At 41.5% G+C, this 20,267-nt stretch overlaps 1 protein-coding gene across 1 annotated transcript in view; it reads right to left on the reverse strand.

Annotated features, from left to right (window-relative positions):
• The window catches only part of ADAMTS17 (ADAM metallopeptidase with thrombospondin type 1 motif 17), a 196,237-nt gene that overhangs the window by 84,551 nt on the left and 91,419 nt on the right, over positions 1-20,267 (reverse strand). Inside the window, exon 8 of the mRNA XM_058156831.1 lies at positions 14,383-14,488. Within this exon, the coding sequence (XP_058012814.1) occupies positions 14,383-14,488 (106 nt within the window). The remainder of the gene's footprint in view (positions 1-14,382; positions 14,489-20,267) is intronic.

Raw genomic sequence — 20,267 nt, forward strand, 5'->3', positions numbered from 1 at the left:
AAAATAAAATTTGGGGGGGGGAAAACAACAACTCAAAAGCTACAGCTTAAAATAAAGCTACAATAAAGCTTTGAAGGAAGACAGATAAAGAGCTGCAATGTTCTCTAGGACAGCTGGCTGGGGAATTCTGGAAGTTGAAGTCCTCCAGGCTTAAAGTTGCCACAGTTGGAGACCCCTGCTGTAGGATAAAGTAAAGGTAAAGATTCCCACGCACAAGCATGCTAATTGTTCCCGGCTATAGGGGGGCGATGCTCATTTCCATTTCAAAGCTGAACAGCCAGCGCTGTCTGAAGACGTCTCTGTGGTCATATGGCTGGCATGACTCAATGCCAAAGGCGCACGGAACACTGTTACCTTCCCACCAAAGGTGGTCCTTATTTTTCTACTTGCATTTCTTACGTGCTTTCGAACTGCTAGGTTGGCAGAAGCTGGGACAAGTCACTCCATCTCCACACCTTCTGATCGACAAGATCAGCGTCCTAGCCACTGAGCTACCACATCCCTTAATATATCTAGGATATATCCTGAGATATGGATGGAACTTGGCAGATTTTCTTCCAAATCAGAAAACCCCTTCTAGTCATATCACATCTTTTTGACTCATTTTTCTTGTCCTCGGTGGAGCTAAACGTTCGGAATTTTTACGGGTGTTTCACACTGAAGCAGCATTAACGGGAAAGAAGCCAGTGGCTGAACTGATTCAGCATGTTAAAACTATTCCACTTAGCCTAGGCAGCAAATCTTCAGGTACCCATGGATGAACCTTTATAACCAGGGACTTGAATTTGGACTTCACGGCAGGGAGCCGAGAAGCTCATTCAGGATCAGTTGACAGAACTCTCTTCGGATTTCGCTTTGCAAAAGCTAAAAGGGATTGGCAAGCAGGATGAAGACCTTTAGATTAGCCTCGCCACATCCCAATATTAGCAGCCTGGCTTTCTAAATTAGCTGGATTGAAACAAAGCATTGTTTGCGGCCCGACATGCTTCAAATTTCAGCTCTCACTCTCGTCATTGGAAGCAGAGATTTGGATTTAGGAGGCCTTCTTGAAGTTAGGGTCCAGTTACATCAACCCTTAACTTTTTTTAGGTACAGTAGTGGCCAAAATTGTGGAAACCTTTTGGGAAAAGTGTAAAATTAAAACTAGCTAATAACACCACTTTTTGGGGGGGAAGTGGTCAGTGGTGGGATTCAAGTCATTTAACAACCGGTTCTCTGCCCTAATGATTTCTTCCAACAACCAGTTCACCAAAGTGCTCAGAAAGTTAACAACCGGTTCTCCCGAAGTGGTGCGAAATGGCTGAATCCCACCACTGGAAGTGGTACCCTAAAATTATATATCAATGGAAAGATAATTGAATCAAGAATGTAAAGCAATAACTTTTATGAAGGGTTTGCTATTAGAATAGCAGTTACAGTATAAAAAAGAAAAGTGAAACACATAGAAAAAATGAGATACAAAAATGACCACCATAGAAAAAAACGAGATATACAAAAATGATCACCATGTCAGTTAATACTTAGTTGGGTCACCTTTAGCATGAATTACGGCCTTACAATGTCTTCCCATGGAGTGAACCAAGTCTTTTAGTTCTGCAGCTGTTATCATATGAAACCAAGATTGAAGGATTGCTTCTATTAACTGGGTTTTATTGCTGGGTCGCTTCTGACAAACAAGTTTCCTTAGTTGGCTCCTTACATTTTCAATTGGGTTAAGGTCTGGGCCAATTCCAGCAGTGGAATATAATTATTTTGAAACTCCAAAAAAAGAAAAAAAAGTGGTGTTATTAGCCATCAAACCTCAAACCTCACTTTTCCCAAAAGGTTTCCACAATTTTGGCCACTACTGTAGGTTCTGGAAATTGAAGACCTCTTATATCAGTGGTTCTCAACCTTTATAGTGCTGTGACCCCTTTAATAAATTCCCCACGATGCGGTGACCCCAACCGTAAAATTATTTTCGTTTTGAATTTATCGTGCCTGAAGCCGTATTGGCTAGCGATCTGAACTGCTTGCGATTGCCTTGAGGACAGAGGCATTAAAGCGGAGACTCCTCCCCTATTAAGTTTATCATACCTGAAGCCAGATTAGGCTAGCAATTGGGAGTGATTGCAGCTGGCTTGAGAGGGAGACATCAGAGCAAAGATTTCTCTCTTTTTTAATTCATTGCGCCTGAAACCGAATTCGGCTAGCGATTTGAAGAGCCTGCAGCTGGCTTGTGAAGTCAACCATTGGAGCACGATTCTTCGACTCGCAAGTATACTTCCCATATTTCTGATGGTCTTAGGCGACTCCTGGCAAATTGTTATTTGACCCCCAACGGGGTCGCGACCCACAGGTTGAGAACCGCTGTCTTATATCATCTAGACTTGTCTCAGTCTGGGGAGGTTGTTGGGCTTGTTTAGTTCCTGATCGGCCTCCTGGGCTGTTTTATTTCTGTTTCTGAATTAGCCAGAAGTTCCTTTCCACCCTACACATTTTTTACTTTCATCTAAGATGGCAGTCTTCCAATATTTGAGGGTTGGTCACAGAGAAGAGGGGGTTGACCTAAAGCACATGAGCGTCGGACAAGAAGCAATGAATGGAAACTAATCAAGGAGAGACCCAACCAGAATTAAGGAGAAATTTATTGATAGTTAAGACAATTAATCAGTGGGCTGGCTTGTCTCCTGGAGTTGTGGGTGCTCCATCACTGGAGGTTTTCAAAAATAGATTGGACAGTCATTTATCCAGAATGGTGTAGGGCAGGAGCCGGCAACCTTAAATACTCAAAGAGCCACAAAGATCCTAACCGGAAGCCTCCCATTCAATTCTGGAGCTGACCGGAGGTCTGGTTCCTCCACCATAGAGTCTCCTCCTAGTGCGGAGTCCTTTTTCCTATGCCGACCAGAAGTCTGGTTCCCACCACCACCATCATAGAGTCTTCTCCTAGCGCGGAATCCTTTTTCCTATACCTGTCCTAACCGAAAGCCCTATCAATTGTGGATACGACCAGCAACAGGGAGCCGCAGCAGAGGGATAAAGGAGCCAAATGCGGCTCCAGAGCCGCGGGTTGCTGACCCCTGGTGTAGGGTCTCCTGCTTGAGCAGGAAGATCTCTTAGGACCCTTTTAGCCTTACGGATTCTATGTTCTATAAGGACTTAAGGTCTGCAAAACTATTTTGCAACTGAGAGATACAATTGGGACTTCTGAAATGAGTAGACTCCATCCTACACGCTGAATGGAACTGTGAGTTCTTTTTGAAAGAATCTAGTCTTGACAATTTTAAGTTGAAGTCTAAAACCTTCAAATTGCCAAGATGGAAAAAGATACTACCACCATCTCATATGTTCTTGCCTGCAAAACTAGGAAGCATTTGTCCCAAAAACTATAACAAAGGATAACTCCAAATTATGGGCTTTTAGCAAGACAGATGTTTTGTCTGGCACTGATAACAACCCCGTTTCTTTCAGAATCACAGAGTTCATCTATTCTCCTTGAAACCCACCATTTAAACACACCCTTATTATTCACTTCAGTGGCAAAAGGCTGCCTATATTGGCAGGCATAAAACAGAAAATTGACAGAGGTGAAGAAGTGCCTTGAGTTCTGTCCTGCATCCTGTCAATTCTTGATTGGTTTCCTTCCTTTTCATCGCTATTTACCTGAGTGGTTTCTCTTGCACACTTTATTCAACTGCTTCTCTAGAACCCACCAATCTAGAATCTATCAGTTTAATTTCCTCAACCAACTCCTTAAGCATTTCTCTAATCCAGTGTTTCTACAGAGGAATTATTGAGCCTGTCATCTGTACCTCTATAACTGTCTAGTTTGGTTCTGCAACCCAACAAGACAGACACAGACTTCAGAGGATCATTAGAACTGCAGAAAAAACAATGGCTACCAACCTGCCTTCCGTTGAGGACCTGTATACTGCACGAGTCAAAAAGAGGGCCATGAAAATATTTACAGACCCCTCGCATCCTGGACATAAACTGTTTCAACTCCTACCCTCAAAACGACGCTATAGAGCACTGCACACCAGAACAACTAGACCCAAGAACAGTTTTTCCCCGAAGGCCATCACTCTGCTAAACAAATAATTCCCTCAACACTGTCAAACTATTTACTAAATCTGCACTACTATTAATCTTCTCATCGTTCCCATCATCACCCATCCCCTCCCACTTACGACTGTATGACTGTAACTTTGTTGCTTGTATCCTTACGATTTATATTGATATTGATTGTTTCCTGATTGCTTATTTGTAGCCTATGACTATCAATAAGTGTTGTACCTTGATGATTCTTGATGAACGAATATCTTCTTTTATCTACACTGAGAGCATATGTACCAAGACAAATTCCTTGTGTGTCCAGTCACACTTGGCCAATAAAGAATTCTATTCTATTCTATTCAGTGTTTCTCAACTTTTGAGATTTGAAGATGGGTGGACTTCAACTCTCAGAATTCTGGGAATTGAAGTCCACCCATCTTCAAGCTGCCAAGGTTGAGAAACACTGCTCTCACACTTTCAGGGAAATGACAGCTTGCCTCCGTGCCAGCTAAGCAACCTTTGTTTTAAGTGCATCTTGCAGAGTTTTACTTTGACACACTAGCATTGCCTGGAAAACTCTTAACTGTGCTGAAACTTGGGCAGAACAGCAGCCAACAGTCATCTTCGTTCAATCAGCAGTTTTGTGGCTCAGCAGTCTGTCCCTACTCAAGTTCATTCTGCTGAGTAAACCAAAGACACGTTAAATAGCCAGCCTACAATGAGCTGGCAAAACCAACCACTATTTTGTGCCAGAAAGATTCTGGTTCAACCTACAGTGACCTCGGCGAGCGATCAACTCTTTCAACCAATGACGCAAGTCCAAGGAGGCTATGAATCCTTGCTGTGCAGTCTTTGGGAAGAGTGTTTCATTTCATCCACATTTTCATGGCTTCCAGCATCACTTCCCGAGTGGCTGACTGAATTGGAATCCAAGTCTTCTTCTTCTTCTTCTTCTTCTTCTTCTTCTTCTTCTTCTTCTTCTTCTTCTTCTTCTTCTTCTTCTTCTTCTTCTTCTTCTTCTTCTTCTCCTTCTCCTTCTCCTTCTCCTTCCTCCTCCTCTTCCTCCTTCCTTCTTCCTTCTTCTCCTCTTCCTCCTTCTCCTCCTCCCCTCCTTCCCCTTCCCCTCCTCCTCCTCTTCTTCTCCTCCTCCCCTCCTTCCCCTCCTCCTCTTCCTCTTCTTCTTCTCCTCCTCCCCTCCTTCCCCTCCTCCTCTTCCTCTTCTTTTTCTCCTCCTCCCCTCCTTCCCCTCCTCCTCTTCCTCTTCTTCTCCTCCTCCTCCTCCCCTCTCCTCTTCCTCTTCCTCCCCTCCTCCTCTTCTTCTCCTCCTCCCCTCCTCCTCCTCCTCCTCCTCCCCGTCTTCCTCTTCTTCTTCTCATGCTTCCCCAAATTTTGTATTGGAATTCTTGGCTGAACAACGTTACAATTTGCACTGGAGTATATGAAGGTTTTGCCCAAAACTAAAGGCAAATTGTCTAGCTCTGTTTAAAAAGAAAAACAAACAAGACAGAAATATGATGGGATTGATTTATAATTGAGTGAAGGCAACACTGAGGTGGATCAGAAAGATGCTAATTATGCTAACTGGATAAATGACAGTGCCTATAAATCTGGATGCAAAATTAGTAAAAACTGAAATTCTGGTTTTCATAAAGATGGACAGTTTTATAGCTATCTCTGTTCTGGGTGTATTTCTTCTTGAAGAAAGAAAGCCTAAGAGCCAAAAAGGAACAGGATTAGATGAGAATAAATGTGTCAATTATTTACGACAATCTACTATAGATTCCCTTGTTGTTCCATAGTCTAACAAGGACCAAACAGAAGGGCAGCTGTGCCTGAGCAGCTGGATCTTTATTTGTGGATCAGAACAAATTTGTCTCAAAAGATTCTTTCTCCATTTACTGAGAATAGAATAGAATAGAATAGAACTTTATTATAGACATAGACCAGCAATAGACATCACTGTTTACAATATATTAAAAAACAGTACTGACATTAATAGTGTACAATAACATCCCTGGTAAGAAAATACATGTTCTCAAACCATTAGGGTCATTCCCTAGTTTACGTGAGTGGAGAGCCGATACGTATGTGAGTAAATCCAAGGCCCAAGTAGTAATTACTAAACACAATTCAGTCCTCCACAAACTTATTTTATTAAAATAGCTGAGAATTAATTCATTCTCAGCTTCGTCCAAAACAAAACCCTTAGTAACCGGTCCGTCTTCCTTACCACCAACCTTTGATGTCTTTGGCAAATCTGCCAAAGGCTTTTCTTGGCAAAAACTCCACAAAGTTCAAGAAACACTGACAAGAAGCTCGGAAATCAAAGTTACTTTTCTACAAAGAACCCAATGGCTCGTTGCTGCTCTTTTAAGCCTTATTGGAGGGGCCAATCATCTCCTGGCCTTACTCCTGAGTCGTCCTTTTTGCTTTAGCTGCTCTTGCCTTCTGGCAGCTCTTCGCATGCGTGCACTAGAAACAGGCTCCTCCTGTTCCTCTGCCTCTCTGCTGTCTGCCTCTGGAGGCTCCGGAGTCCGCGCACCGCTCTCAGATGGCCCTGGCCCCATCTCTGCCTCCGACGCAGAGCCCTCATCTGAGCATTCCCCTGACTCCAGGACTGGCTCATTGTCCTCCCCAGACTCCTCACTGTCTGACTCCGCTGCCAGGTCCACAGGCTGCTGGCGGACCACAACAGATCTGTGTTATGCCCCCAGGAAAAGAAACAATGAAATAGACTGATTAAGACTTAGGGATATGAAGAAGCTCTCCTGGAAAAGTTTTCTCCTGAAACTCTTCACTTTCTTGGAAATTCTGCTGGATGTTTCCAAGGAACAGAGGCCTCTGATGCTGCCCAAGGGTTTTGTTTTATGGGGAGCTGTTGTTCCATTTGGAAGGGTATCCTTTCCATCCACATCCAGAAAAAAATATTGTACTAGCGTTACGGTTTAACTAGAACTGAGAATAGATAATGCATCTGGAAATGTTCATCTTAAAGTTAAGAAGTTAAAACTATCTCTGAATATCACTGAACTCAAAGAATAAACATTGGTGTTTGCAGGGTATGGTCACCGAAGTCAAGAATTTGGACTCAACTTTATGCAGCCAAAGCTTCATCTGTTGTTAGTTGTTTTTTTTTTTTAAATCTGCGTCACAAATCTGTTGTGTATCAGCAAACAAACAATAACAAACCAAAAAACAGATGGAATCAATCACAATGTTGCAGATACTATCTTGACTCTTTGACCATACCCTGGAGACCTTGAGAAGAAAGTTTTTTTTTTAAGGAGTCGGAAAATAGATATATGTGGTCAAAAGCTCCCACAACTTTCGAAGGCAAACGGTTCCATTGGTTGATTGTTCTCACTGTCAGAAAGTGCCTCCTCATTTCTAGGTAACCTGAAATAAATCCAGCAGAATTTCCCTCATCCGAAAGACAATTCGGGATACTTTATGAAAAATCACCGCAAAGTATGAAGCTGCATGGTAAAAAGAAAAATCTCCCAAAAGTTCATTTTGACTGTTGTCAGGCTGAGCCCAAATGAGCTCTGAAAAATATGTTTTCAATTATCTACGGGTAGAATAATGAATAATTAAAAGCACAACAACAACAAAAATTTCCACTGTGGATGTAGAACAGAAATGCCAGAAAATCATAGCAGAGGGGAAGAGAGTAAGATGACTTAAAATATTCTTTCCGTTGGATAGTGAAATGCAGGGGATAAAAAACACCCCCATGAGCTGGACTGAGTGTTGGGACATTTTAGCACCAACAGAGATGGACTCAAGAAATCAAGAAGGAACTTGTAGGAAATAAACAAGCTTTACTCAAAAACTGAGACACCAAGACATTATTCTTGTCGGTTAACTTTAGGAGCCGTGGGGGTTAGGATGCAGTACTGCAGGCTAAAGAACAAGGGTCGACTTGGGAGTAAGGCCACAGGTGGATGATATATGGCCCCTCCAGAGGGAATAAAAGAGCAAAAGGGGAGTGGAGTTTGCAGGAGACAATTAGTTCATTACTGCATTCTTGCCAAATATTGTGGGCATCTGGAAGATATCGGCCTGGCCACTATCCAAGCCTGATAAAGGTTGGTAATTGTGAACGATCTTGAAGGACTGTGGGAGAGGAAAGACTTTGCTGGAGAGGAATTCACTATAAATTAAATAAAAGGGATTTATTGGGACGAGGACTCGGCTTTGTGCTGCTGGGGAAGCCTAGGTCAGAACAACTACACCTGTGACTGGGCACATCAGTAAGGAGAGTTGCATCTCACCCATGATGAAATTACAACATTAAGAAGGTGTTCTTCAAAAGAGGAATTGGAGGAGATATAAGCAGATCTGACAGAAGGAACCACGTGGCAAATGTAAGAGACTGGAGAATAGATTACTTCAACTGGTGCTACAGGGATAGACTTTCTAAGCTCACAGCATACATATGGATTTTAACTGCCTAAGTTGGCATATAAATAGGAAATGTTCCGCAAAACAGAAAAAGGGCAGGGGTGGGGCTGCTGGGGGTTCGCAGGGATTCGGGAGAACCTCTAGCTAAGATTTTGGGCAGTTCGGAGAACCCCCAAATCCCACTCCTGGCTGGCCCTGCCCTGCCCCACCTACTCCACCCCTCCCAGAAGTCCCTACATGGCCCATTTTGGATGCAGGTAAGTACTGGGCAAGTGCGGAGGCTTGGGGAGGGTGAAAAATGGATCTGCTGGAAGTTTGGGAAGGCCTTCCAGCCTCCAAAGGGCCTCCGGAGCCTAGGGAAGCCGTTTTCGCCCTTCCGGAGACTCGAGAAAAGCCTCTGGAGCCCGGGGAGGGCAAAAATGCCCTCCCTGCCGTGGTGCAGGAGGCCAACTAGGCTGTGCCCACCCAGCAACTGGGGCAGAGAACCCCTTGCCAAAATTTTTGAAGCCCACCCCTGAAAAATGGATATATAATATAATAATATAATATAATAACAGAGTTGGAAGCGACCTTGGAGGACTTCTAGTCCAACCCCCTGCCCAGGCAGGAAACTCTACATCATTTCAGACAAATGACTATCCAACATTTTCTTTAAAATTTCCAGTGTTTGAGCATTCACAACTTCTGGAGGCAGGCCGTTTCACTGATTAATTGTTCTAACTGTCAGGAAATTTCTCCTTAGTTCCAGGTTGCTTCTCTCCTTGATTAGTTTCCACCCATTGCTTCTTGTTCTACCCTCAGGTGCTTTAGAGAATAGCTTGACTCCTTCTTTGTGGCAGCCCCCGAGATATTGGAACACTGCTATCATGTCTCCTCTAGTCCTTCTTTTCATTAAACTAGACATACCCAATTCCTGCAACCATTCTTCATATGTTTTAGCCTCCAGTCCCCTAATCATCTTGGTTGCTCTTCTCTGCACTCTCTAGAGTCTCAGCATCTTTTTTACATCGTGGTGACCAAAACTAAATGCAATATTCCAAGTGTGGCCTTACCAAGGCATTATAAAGTGGCACTAACACTTCACATGATCTTGATTCTATCCCTCTGTTTATGCAGCCCAGAACTGTGTTGGCTTTTTTGGCAGCTGCTTCACACGGCTGGCTCATATCTAAATGGTTTTCCACTAGGACTCCAAGATCCCTCTCACAGTTACTACTATTGAGCAAGGTACCACATATCCGGTACCTGTGCATTTTTTTTTTTGCCTAAATGTAGAACCTTACTTTTTTCACTGTTGAATTTCATTTTGTTAGTTAGCGCCCAATGTTCAAGTCATTTTTCAATGTTTCAAACTATATTTCAAACTACACCCGCAACTGTCACATCACAGTAAGGACAGCTGCATGTCGCCCATGTTGAAATTAGAATGAAAAGAAGGTTTATTTATTTGTTTTAAATGCAAGAAGGGCCACCTGTGAGCATGAACTGTCATCCGTAATAATCCCCTTGAGAAAACAAGAGAACGAAAGAAGAAACCAACAATCACTTGATTGTCATGATGACATTCCCCAAAAAAGCGGGGGGGAGGGGGAGGGAATTCTCCTTCTGACCTACTCTGTTCTTTGGCTTACCATCCGTGTTTCAGCCTGAGCTGAGGAAAACCAGTGCCTACGAAACCTAAAGAGAAGAAATGGAGGGCTGCCAGCTTGTTGTTTCTTGTGGCCGGGATAATGGACTCTCCTTCTCAATTATCCAGGGCTGTTGCAGGATCCCTTGCGAAGCATAACAGCTTGTAATGTACATTACAGGCAAGTCTCTGTACTTCACACATCTGGATAATTGCAGTTTTGTTTTACTTCCTGTTTGGGGAATTGAGAAGATCAAGCTTGGATGCCCACGTCTATCATCTCCCTCTTCCACAGTGAGGTTGTCTTGGGGGATGTAATTTGGTCCAGGCCTTCTAAGTGCTGGAGCCCGCTTTTGCTCAAGCTTGCTCTGTGTTCCTACAGAATTGAGCAAGACCAAACATCCAGAAACAAATTCCCTAAACAGTCGTCAAGATCACCTACTCAGCCAGTGACGAATCGGTGCCAAAGTGATCAACTAAAATAACAAAAGAGAGGCATATCTACCACGTTTCCCCAAAAATAAGACCCTGTCTTATATATTTTGAACCCTGAAATAAGCGCTTGGCCTTATTTTTGGGGAAGTCTTATTATTTTGGGGTGTGTGGAGCAAGACGGAGCTCCTCTTGATTTCCAACTTTGTCTCCCTAACCCTAACCAGAGGAAATGGCAGGAACCAGCTGCACATGTGTTTAAATATTTTTGGGGAGGGCTTATTTTTGGGGAAACACAGTACTTCAAACTCCTATGCTAGAAAATTATTCACTTCTGATTATTCATGAGCAGAAAAGAAGAATCGGGAAGAACAGACCAGAGATAGCAGATTAAATTGCAGGAGGGATGGAATACTGGAAAAAAAGAAAACACTCCATCAGATGAGGATGAAATTCGGAAAATATTAGACTGTGCAGAGATGGACAGATTGACTTTAAAAATAAAAGACAAAGAAGACAGAATGTTACTTGATATGGAATAGATTTTATGAGAGGTTAGAGATAAGAGGCAGAAATTAGATGAAGAAAGATTATTGCTATGTATGAATTAAATATAAAGATGGTTTATAATTATAAATATGCCAGTATAATTAACAGAATTATAAATAAGCTAATATAAAGAAAAATTTAGCCCAAACTATTCTGTTACATTATTACTATTGTTACCAGTATATATATTAATATCTTTTTGTTCTCTCTTTGTTTTTCTTTTGTAAATGATATACCTTGACAATACAATGTATTCAAAATGTTTATGAATAAAAAATAAATAAATTGCAGGAGTCCATGCTAAATTTCAATTTATTGTATTTTTCGGATTATAAAATGCACTTTTTTGTCTCCCAAAAGGGGGTGAAAATGTCTGTGCATTTTCAAATATTGCCGAAGCCCCGCTAACCCACCAGCCATTTTTTGATACCCTGTTTTCGGGCCTTTCTTCAGCCTTTCTCAGGCCTTTTTTTTTGGCCCATTTTCAAGGCTTTTTTTGGCCTGTTTTCGAGGCTTTTTCGGGCTGTTTTTAAGGCTTTTTTGGGCCCATTTTGGGGACTTTGGGGGCTATTTCTGAGACTTTTTTCGGCCCATTTTTCGGGCTTTTTTCAGCCTGTTTTTGAGGCTTTTTTGGCCTGGTTTTTTTTTTGAAAAAATGGGCCAAACAAAAGCCTCAAAACAGGCCAAAAAAAGCCTTGAAAAGAGGCTGAAAAAAGCCCAGGAACCAAGCCAAAAAAGACTGAAAAAGACCCCCAAAAAGGTAGACCAAAACCGTTTTTTCTTGTTTTTCTCTTCTAAATTTCAGTGCATCTTCTAGCCAGGCGTGCCTTATAGTCCAAAAAATATGGTAATTCTTCAGCGAAGCCAAGAGAACTAAAAATAAATGTTTGCAAGGTAAATAAGAAAGTCCTCAGAAGCTGGGGAAGCTAATGAGTAAGCATCGTTTCCTTTCATCATTAGACAATGGTTTCCCCACTTCAGCAGTCCAAAGATTAGTGTGCTCTTAAGGCTGAAAATTGATTCAACAGCTTGGCATAAAGCTGCTTCTCATCATTCACTTCTGTTCAAACAACCCCTGGTTTGGCTCAGGTATCTTTTTGGTGTCAAAGACAGAAAATCTTTCTTTTCATCTTGTCAGATCACGGTGGGGCCCTAATTATTTCTTGGACCTCCCTGTAAATCTCAAAAAAAAAACAACCTGAGAAGGTTACATACTGTAGGTCTTTCATAAAAGCCACCCAGAATCTCTTTGGGAATCGGGTGGCTTTAAAATATAATAAATATATACCGACTATCTGATTAATCTACCCCAGGAGTCAGCAACCTTAAACGCTCAAAGAGCCACAAAGATCCTAACCGGAAGCCCCCGTTCAATTCTGGAGCCGACCGGAGGTCCGGTTCCCCCACCATAGAATCTCCTCCTAGCGCAGCGTCCTTTTTCCTATACCCGTCCTAACCGAAAGCTTCGTCAATTCTGGAGCCGACCGGTGACAGGGAGCCGCAGCAGAGGGATGAAAGAGCCACATGCAGCTCCAGAGCCACAGGTTGCTGACCCCTGATCTACCCAAAGCATCAAGGCACCTATAATCACCAGTTCTTACTTTTGTGCTTGGAATCATTGAATCCACATCTAGGAAAACAAAAATATAATTTATAATAATCATACTAGCTCTATAATCAGCATGCCTGGGTTTTTGTATTTGGAGATGCTATTATTTTCATATTTGGTTCCAAAATCTCAATGACTAATCGTTGGCTCCAGAATCAACATCCATCCTCTTCTCCAAACAGTTATTTTGAATACTAAAAGGAGTAACCGGCACCCATCAATTATCCCCAAAATGAAGACTTCTTTATGAATGATTCACAGACTATCCATTAAGCATAAACACAAAGGCGCTTTTATGAAACCTTACTAATCTCATGGAAAATCTTGTGGCATCATTTAAAACGTTTCCCCTAAAAAGAAAATTTTCAAGATGCCCCCAGTGTTCACCTTGGTAAAAAAAAAAAAAAGGAATAAGCAAAGGCTTGTTAATGGTTTTATCTGCTGCATTATTTTTATAATTGGTGGTTTGCATTTTTTTTTTTAAATATTTTGATGTGGTAAGCCACCCAGTCATTGGATAACAAGATGGGTAGCAAATAAATGTCAAATGTCTTTGAAATGAAATTTAAAAAGAAAAAAAAAAGGACTTGGCAGCAGAAGGAAACAACAGCCAATCGACGGCCATCAACACCCCAATCAACCAATAAATATGAAACTTTACCCAATTAGGTATCCTATAAACACTATACATAGAATAGCTCACATTTTGGTAGAGAGAAGTTCACCAAGAATAGATTCCAGCACAAGCTCGTAAGGTTAATCTTCTGGTCCTGGTGACCCACCCAGATTGACTATGTTATCCTGGAACATGTATAACATGTAACCTTCATTTATAACTGTTGGCCAAGCAGGTACAAAGATTCCAGGGAAATGATTGAAGCTTGGGAAACAGGGCCCCTTGTCAGTCAACAGGAGTGCTGATTTACCACTAGCTAGTCAGATACACGGTGTCTCAGTGGCTAAGACGCTGAGCTTGTCGATCGAAAGGTTGGCAGTTCAGCAGTTCGAATCCCTAGTGCCGCGTAACGGGATAAGCTCCTGTTCCTTGTCCCAGCTTCTGCCAACCTAGCAGTTCGAAAGAACATAAAAAAAATGCAAGTAGAAAAATAGGGAACACTTCAGTGGGAAGGGAACAGCATTCCGTGTGCCTTTGGCGTTGAGTCATGCCGGCCACATGACCACAGAGACGTCTTTGGACAGCGCCGGCTCTTCGGCTTTGAAATGGAGATGAGCACCGCCGCCTAGAGTCAGGAATGACTAGCACATATGTGCGAGGGGAACCTTTACCTTTACCTTTTAATCAGGTACTTAGAAGCCAAGAGCTTGGCAGCACAAGGAAACAATAGCCAATGACATAATAGCCAGCCGTCAACACTCCAAAACAACTAAAAAGCCACACACAATCAGGCGGCACATAAATATTATGCATAGAATAGCCCAAAGCACACATTCCAGTACAGAGAAGTTCTCTGCGGATGGGCTCCAGCACAAATCCGAAAGCTCAGAAGACTAAACCTCTGGTCTTGCTGAACAATCCAGATTGGCAACGTTACCCTGGGACAAGTATATTACATTCGTCATAAATTACGAAATAAACAGATTACAAAATGGCGGCCTGCCAGCTTGATGTTTGCTTTGGCCAGGATAATGCACACTCCTTCTCAAGGTCTCTAATGCTAGTACCGACTCAAACAATACTGCAAATGCCAGCGCTGGCTCTTACTTGTGTCCCAGTTCATGAGCAATAGTGAAGGCCAGGTTGAGTCCGTTGTCTTCTGCAAGGACACACTTCCTCTTCAAGCTGCAGATTCCTCCAAGGTAAGCAATGCCTGAAGAAAATAAGAACATGCTCCATCAAGGCCAGTATAGCACAGGTGATCCTCAACGTACAACCGCCATGGAGCCAAACGTTTCTGTTGCTAAGTGAAAGATTTGTTAAGGGAGGTTTGCCCCCGTTTCACGACCTTTCTTGCCACAGTTGTTAAGTGAAACACTGCAGTTGATATGTTAGTAACACAGTTGTTAAGTGAATCTGGCTTCCCCATTGACTTTGCTTGTCAGAAGGTCGCAAACGGACATCACGTGACCCTGGAACACAGCAACTGTCGTAAGTACGAGTCAGTTGCCAAGCGTCCAAAGTTTGATCTCATGAATATGGGGATACTGCAACAGTTGTGAATCTGAAATAAGACCAGAAATCACGTTTTTCAGTGCCATCGTACTTTTGAATGGTTACCAAATGAACTGTTGTAAGTCAAAGATCGCCTGTAAACTGTTTGCATTTTTATAATACAGTATTTTCAGACAATTCGCAGGACATTTAGATCTGTCTTAGCTTATCTTCTCTGAATATCTCGTGTTTTTTTTTCTTGTTAAATGGGCTGTAGAGCCCAAACAGATGAGATTGATATTAGATCTAATATTAGATATTAGAATATTAGATCTAATATTAGAATATTAGAATATTAGATCTAATATTAGATATTAGAATATTAGATCTAATGTTAGATATTAGAATAACAGATACTAGTTATTTGTGTTACTGCTTTTAGTATTTTCTCTTTTTGCCTTATGGCAATTTAATTAAATTTTGTGTTTTGCTACATTTGTTGCTGTTTATATAGTGCCTCTGTTTTATATATCACTCTTCTTTTATGTGTTTGCATAGTTTTTCTTAACAATTGTAGTCTTGTTTGTTATTTTCATCTACTCATATTTTACAGCTAAGATTTATCATCATGATCATCTGAATGGATTTTCCTGTCCATTCATCATTTCATCCCTCTCTCTCTCTCTCTCTCTCTCTCTTTCTCTCTCATCTCTATTTACTTACCTACCTACCAGGAATTACAAAATTGAAATTATGCATTTCAAAGAGGACACCAAACATTTTGTTTTGAGATTGTTATAACAGAGTTATTGTAGGTCCTCTAGTCTTACCCACACCCAAGCAGCAGACAATTTCTGACAGACGGCAGGTTCTTGTGTACCAAGAGGAAGATTTAACACAAGATAAATCTTAAAAACTATAATTTTACGACCAGATATTAAGTGAATGATGCTGTCAATGTTGAAAGTTGGCACACAGAGCTATTCAAACTCAGATGACAAATCATTGTTCAAGGAAAGATGGAATGTTTGTATTTTAAAAGATTAAAAAATAAAAAAACTTTTTAAAAAAAGATTTAACACAAGACAAGAAAGGAAATCGTGAGGTTAAACAGAATTAAATCATTTTAGCAAATGGAAACCTGTCATTAAATTGATGGGCAACATTTAAAAAAAAAAAAAGCAAAAAGGAAGTATTTTCTTGGAATAATGGATCAAAATTCATATTCACAGAGAAGTAGCCAAATAAGTGGCTATTTTTAAAAAGAAAATCCACAGGAGCAGGGATGGTACAAGGTCAGTCATAACCTTGGAATTATATTTTTGCCTCTGCCAATGCCTTTTTTTAAGGCTTATAAGAGGTGATAACAACATGATAATGTCCCCAAAGATATTTTTTATGTTTTGGGCTTTTGGTGATGTAGTAAGTAAAATCAGTGCACAGAACTATTTGAGGCATCCCACACATATTCTGCTTCCCATTAGGGCAAATACATCTCCCAATTTCTGGAGTAACCATATCTCAGGTGCTGCATAGGATATATATATAGGGTTTCCTGCTTGAGCAAAGGGTTGGACTAGAACAGGGGTCTCCAACCTTGGCAATTTTAAGCCTGGTGGACTTCAACTTGCAGAATTCCCCAGCCAGCTTTGCTGGCTGGGGGATTCTGGGAGTTGAAGTCCACCAGGCTTAAAGTTGCCAAGGTTGGGCTGGGGGATTCTGGGAGTTGAAGTCCACCAGGCTTAAAGTTGCCAAGGTTGGGCTGGGGGATTCTGGGAGTTGAAGTCCACCAGGCTTAAAGTTGCCAAGGTTGGGCTGGGGGATTCTGGGAGTTGAAGTCCACCAGACTTAAAGTTGCCAAGGTTGGAGACCCCTGGACTAGAAAGCCTCCAAGGTCCCTTCCAATTCTTATTATTCTATGTATGGAAACTTAAATGAGCTATACGACATAAAACTGGATGAGAAATACATTTTGCTTTGCACCTGATCTCTGTGACATCTGAAAGCCACATCTTAAAGGAGATAATTTTTTAAAAAATCAATATACAGTAGTGGCCTAAATCGTGGAAACATTTTGGGAAAAGTGTATTTTTGAGGTTTGATGGTTAATAACACTACTTTTTTTTTTTGGAGTTCCAAGATAATCATATTCCATTGCTGGAATGACCTGGGAATAGACCAGATCTTAACCCAATTAAAAATCAATGGAGCCGATTAAAAAAACTTGTTAGTCAGAAGCGACCCAGCAATAAAACCTAGTTAATAGAAGCAATCATTCAATCTTGGTAACATGATAACAGCTGCAGAACTAAAAATTTGGTTCACTCCATGGGAAGACATTATAAGGTTAAAACATTCATGCTAAAAGTTGCCCAACTAAGTATTATCGATACGATGATAATTTTTTTATATCTCATTTTTTCTGCATGTTTCACTTTTCTTCTTTATACTGTAACTGCTATTCTAATAGCAAATCCTTCATAAAAGTTATTGCATTACATTATTGATTCAATTATCTTTTCATTGATATATAATTTTATGGTACTACTCAGTGGTGGGTTTCAAACTTTTTTATTACTGGTTCTGTGGGTGTGGCTTGGTGGGTGTAGCATGGCTTGGTGGGCGTGGCTTGATGGGCATGGCAGGGGAAGGATACTGTAAAATCCCCATTCCCTCCCCACTCCAGGGGAAAGATACTGCAACATCTCCATTTCCTCCCCGATCAGCTGGGACTCGGGAGGCAGAGAATAGATGGGGGCGGGGCCAGGCAGAATTTTTACTACCGGTTCTCCAAACTACTCAAAATTTCCACTACTGGTTCTCCAGAACTGGTCAGAACTGCTGAAACCCACCTCTGGGACTACTCAAAAAAAAAAAAAGAGTGGTGTTATTAGCTAGTTTTAAAAAATACACTTTTCCCAAAAGGTTTCCACAATTTTGGCCACTACTGTAAAGATTCATGCAAAGACTTTGGGAAGCCCATCACTGTCATAACTAAACAAGCTGCAACATAACTAGATCCTTTTGGAGAAATAAAAAAAAAACCAACGTTGAAAGATACACTTATTAACCAACAAGTACAATAGCACACGCAAGCTTTCAGCTTCTCCTTTCTGATATATGAAGAAATGTCTCCTGGGACTGAAAATGTTGTACCACAAATTAGCCTTCCTCTCTTGCTTTCAAGATCTCTCTCTTGGTCCACATTTCAAACAGTTTCCTAGGTGACTCTGTGCAGCAAAAGGCAGCATCTAAAAGTCATTTTCTCCACCCCCCACCCCCCGCCCCAAGGCATACATGCAATTCCATGCAAAAGACAAAACCAACTCAAAGGCAGCATTTCGATTTTAATTAGGACCTTATTTGGGTCTTTTAAACCCCCCCCTTTTTTTCTCTCCTACCGAAAGACAAGGAATCTATTTATTTGTAAGAAACGTTGCTCCCACAACAGAGGTGGCCTGGGGACCAGTTCCTATTCAGGAGGAGTGGAAAACAGTTGAGGCAACTATTTAAGAGCTGTTCTTTTTTCCCATCACCGTGTTTTTCTCCCAAAGAAGGCAATAAAACACAGATACCCTTTTGATGAGCATGGGAAACTGTCCAGTTTTTTTTTTAATGAGAAATCGTATCGCATGGATGCTTAGGTTCATGTTTTTTGCCTTCCTGTGGAAGGACTTCCAATGATGCCCAAGATTCTTTATTCCAAATATAGTGACTGTATTTTTACAAGGATAGTAGCAATAGCATGATTGCAGGCATGCTGTTGCTACTATCCTTCAAAAAATACATACATTCAATACATTCAATTAAAAAAAAATACATATATACTCATGTATTGCTCGCTTTGTCTGAGTTTTTTATTTTTTTTATTTTAATTTTAAAAAAAAATACGAAGAACGGTCACAGGCAGTGGGTATGTCTAGTCTAATGAAAAGAAGGATGTGATTAGGTTCTACATTTAGGCAAAAAACAAAACAAAATGCACAGGTACCGTATATGTGGTACCTTGCTCAATAGTAGTAACTGTGAGAGGGATCTTGGAGTCCTAGTGGACAACCATTTAGATATGAGCCAGCAGTGTGCAGCAGCTGCTAAAAAAGCCAACACAGTTCTGGGCTGCATAAACAGAGGGATAGAATCAAGATCACGTGAAGTGTTAATACCACTTTATAATGCCTTGGTAAGGCCACACTTGGAATATTGCATTCAGTTTTAGTCGCCACGATGGAGAAAAGATGTTGAGACTCTAGAAAGAGTGCAGAGAAGAGCAACCAAGATGATTAGGGGACTGGAGGCTCAAACATATGAAGAATGGTTGCAGGAACTAGGTATGTCTAGTTTAATGAAAAGAAGGACTAGAGGAGACATGATAGCAGGGTTTCAATATCTCAGGAGCTGCCACAAAGAAGAGGGAGTCCAGCTATTCTCCAAAGCACCTGAGGCAAGATAAGAAGCAGTGGGTGGAAACTTCTCAAGGAGAGAAGCAACTTAGAATTAAGGAGAAATTACTGACAGTTAGAACAATTAATCAGTTTGCCCCATGCGCGCAAGCTCGCTTCGTGTGCATTCACGTCCGCATGAACCGGACGTGAATGCACACGAAGCGAGCTTGCGCGCATGGGGCAAACCGGTAGTATCATAATCCAAAATCCACCACTGATGCAAAATCATACGCTCCTGAGGCGATACCCATAATACACCTTTACCTTCTGTTTTATGAAAGCACAATGTGTAGAGTTTGGGGGGCATTGTCATATAAAACACCAACTTGGGCTGGTTTTAATTGACATATTAGAAAGAAGGCAGCTACTTTATCCTCTTCTTCCCCCCCCCACTCACAAACGCAGAGAGATGGTAAGAAAATCCTCTTGCTATTAGCAACACTCTCCTAATTAGGAAGCCAAATCCAAGGCAGAGGCCTCTCTTTGACAGGTTTCAGGAACGCTGAACAGCAGTTTGCAATTTCAGATCCACAGTGGGATAAAAATGGCCTTCACAGGTATTCTGTGCTCTGGGAAAACACGTGCATTTTAGTGATTAAGGGACTGGGCTAGGTAGAGTATGGAAAAGCTCACTCAAGGCTTTTATGAATAAATCCCATAGAATCCATTCAGTCAACTATCAGGTGTTTCCTTACAGCATCTGGAGGTAGGTACAGTGGAACTCCTGATGAAATTCAGCTGAGTAATGCGATGACGTGAAATAGTGCGAAACAGATTAGCCAAATCGAAAAATTGCAGATAAATCTTGGCTTTGACTGGGTAGAAGTCTATTCTCAGAGAATAAGATATTTCTTCTTCTCCTTCTCCTCCTCCTCCTCCTCCTCCTCCTCCTCCTCCTCCTCCTCCTCCTCCTCCTCCTCCTCCCATTCTTCTTCTTCTTCTTCTTCTTCTTCTTCTTCTTCTTCTTCTTCTTCTTCTTCTTCTTCTTCTTCTTCTTCTTCTTCTTCTTCTTCTTCTTCTTCTTCTTCTTCATCTTCTTCTCCTCCCTCCTCCTCC

The sequence above is a fragment of the Ahaetulla prasina genome, chromosome 13 (assembly GCF_028640845.1).
Source record: "Ahaetulla prasina isolate Xishuangbanna chromosome 13, ASM2864084v1, whole genome shotgun sequence".
NCBI classification, from domain to species: domain Eukaryota; kingdom Metazoa; phylum Chordata; class Lepidosauria; order Squamata; family Colubridae; genus Ahaetulla; species Ahaetulla prasina.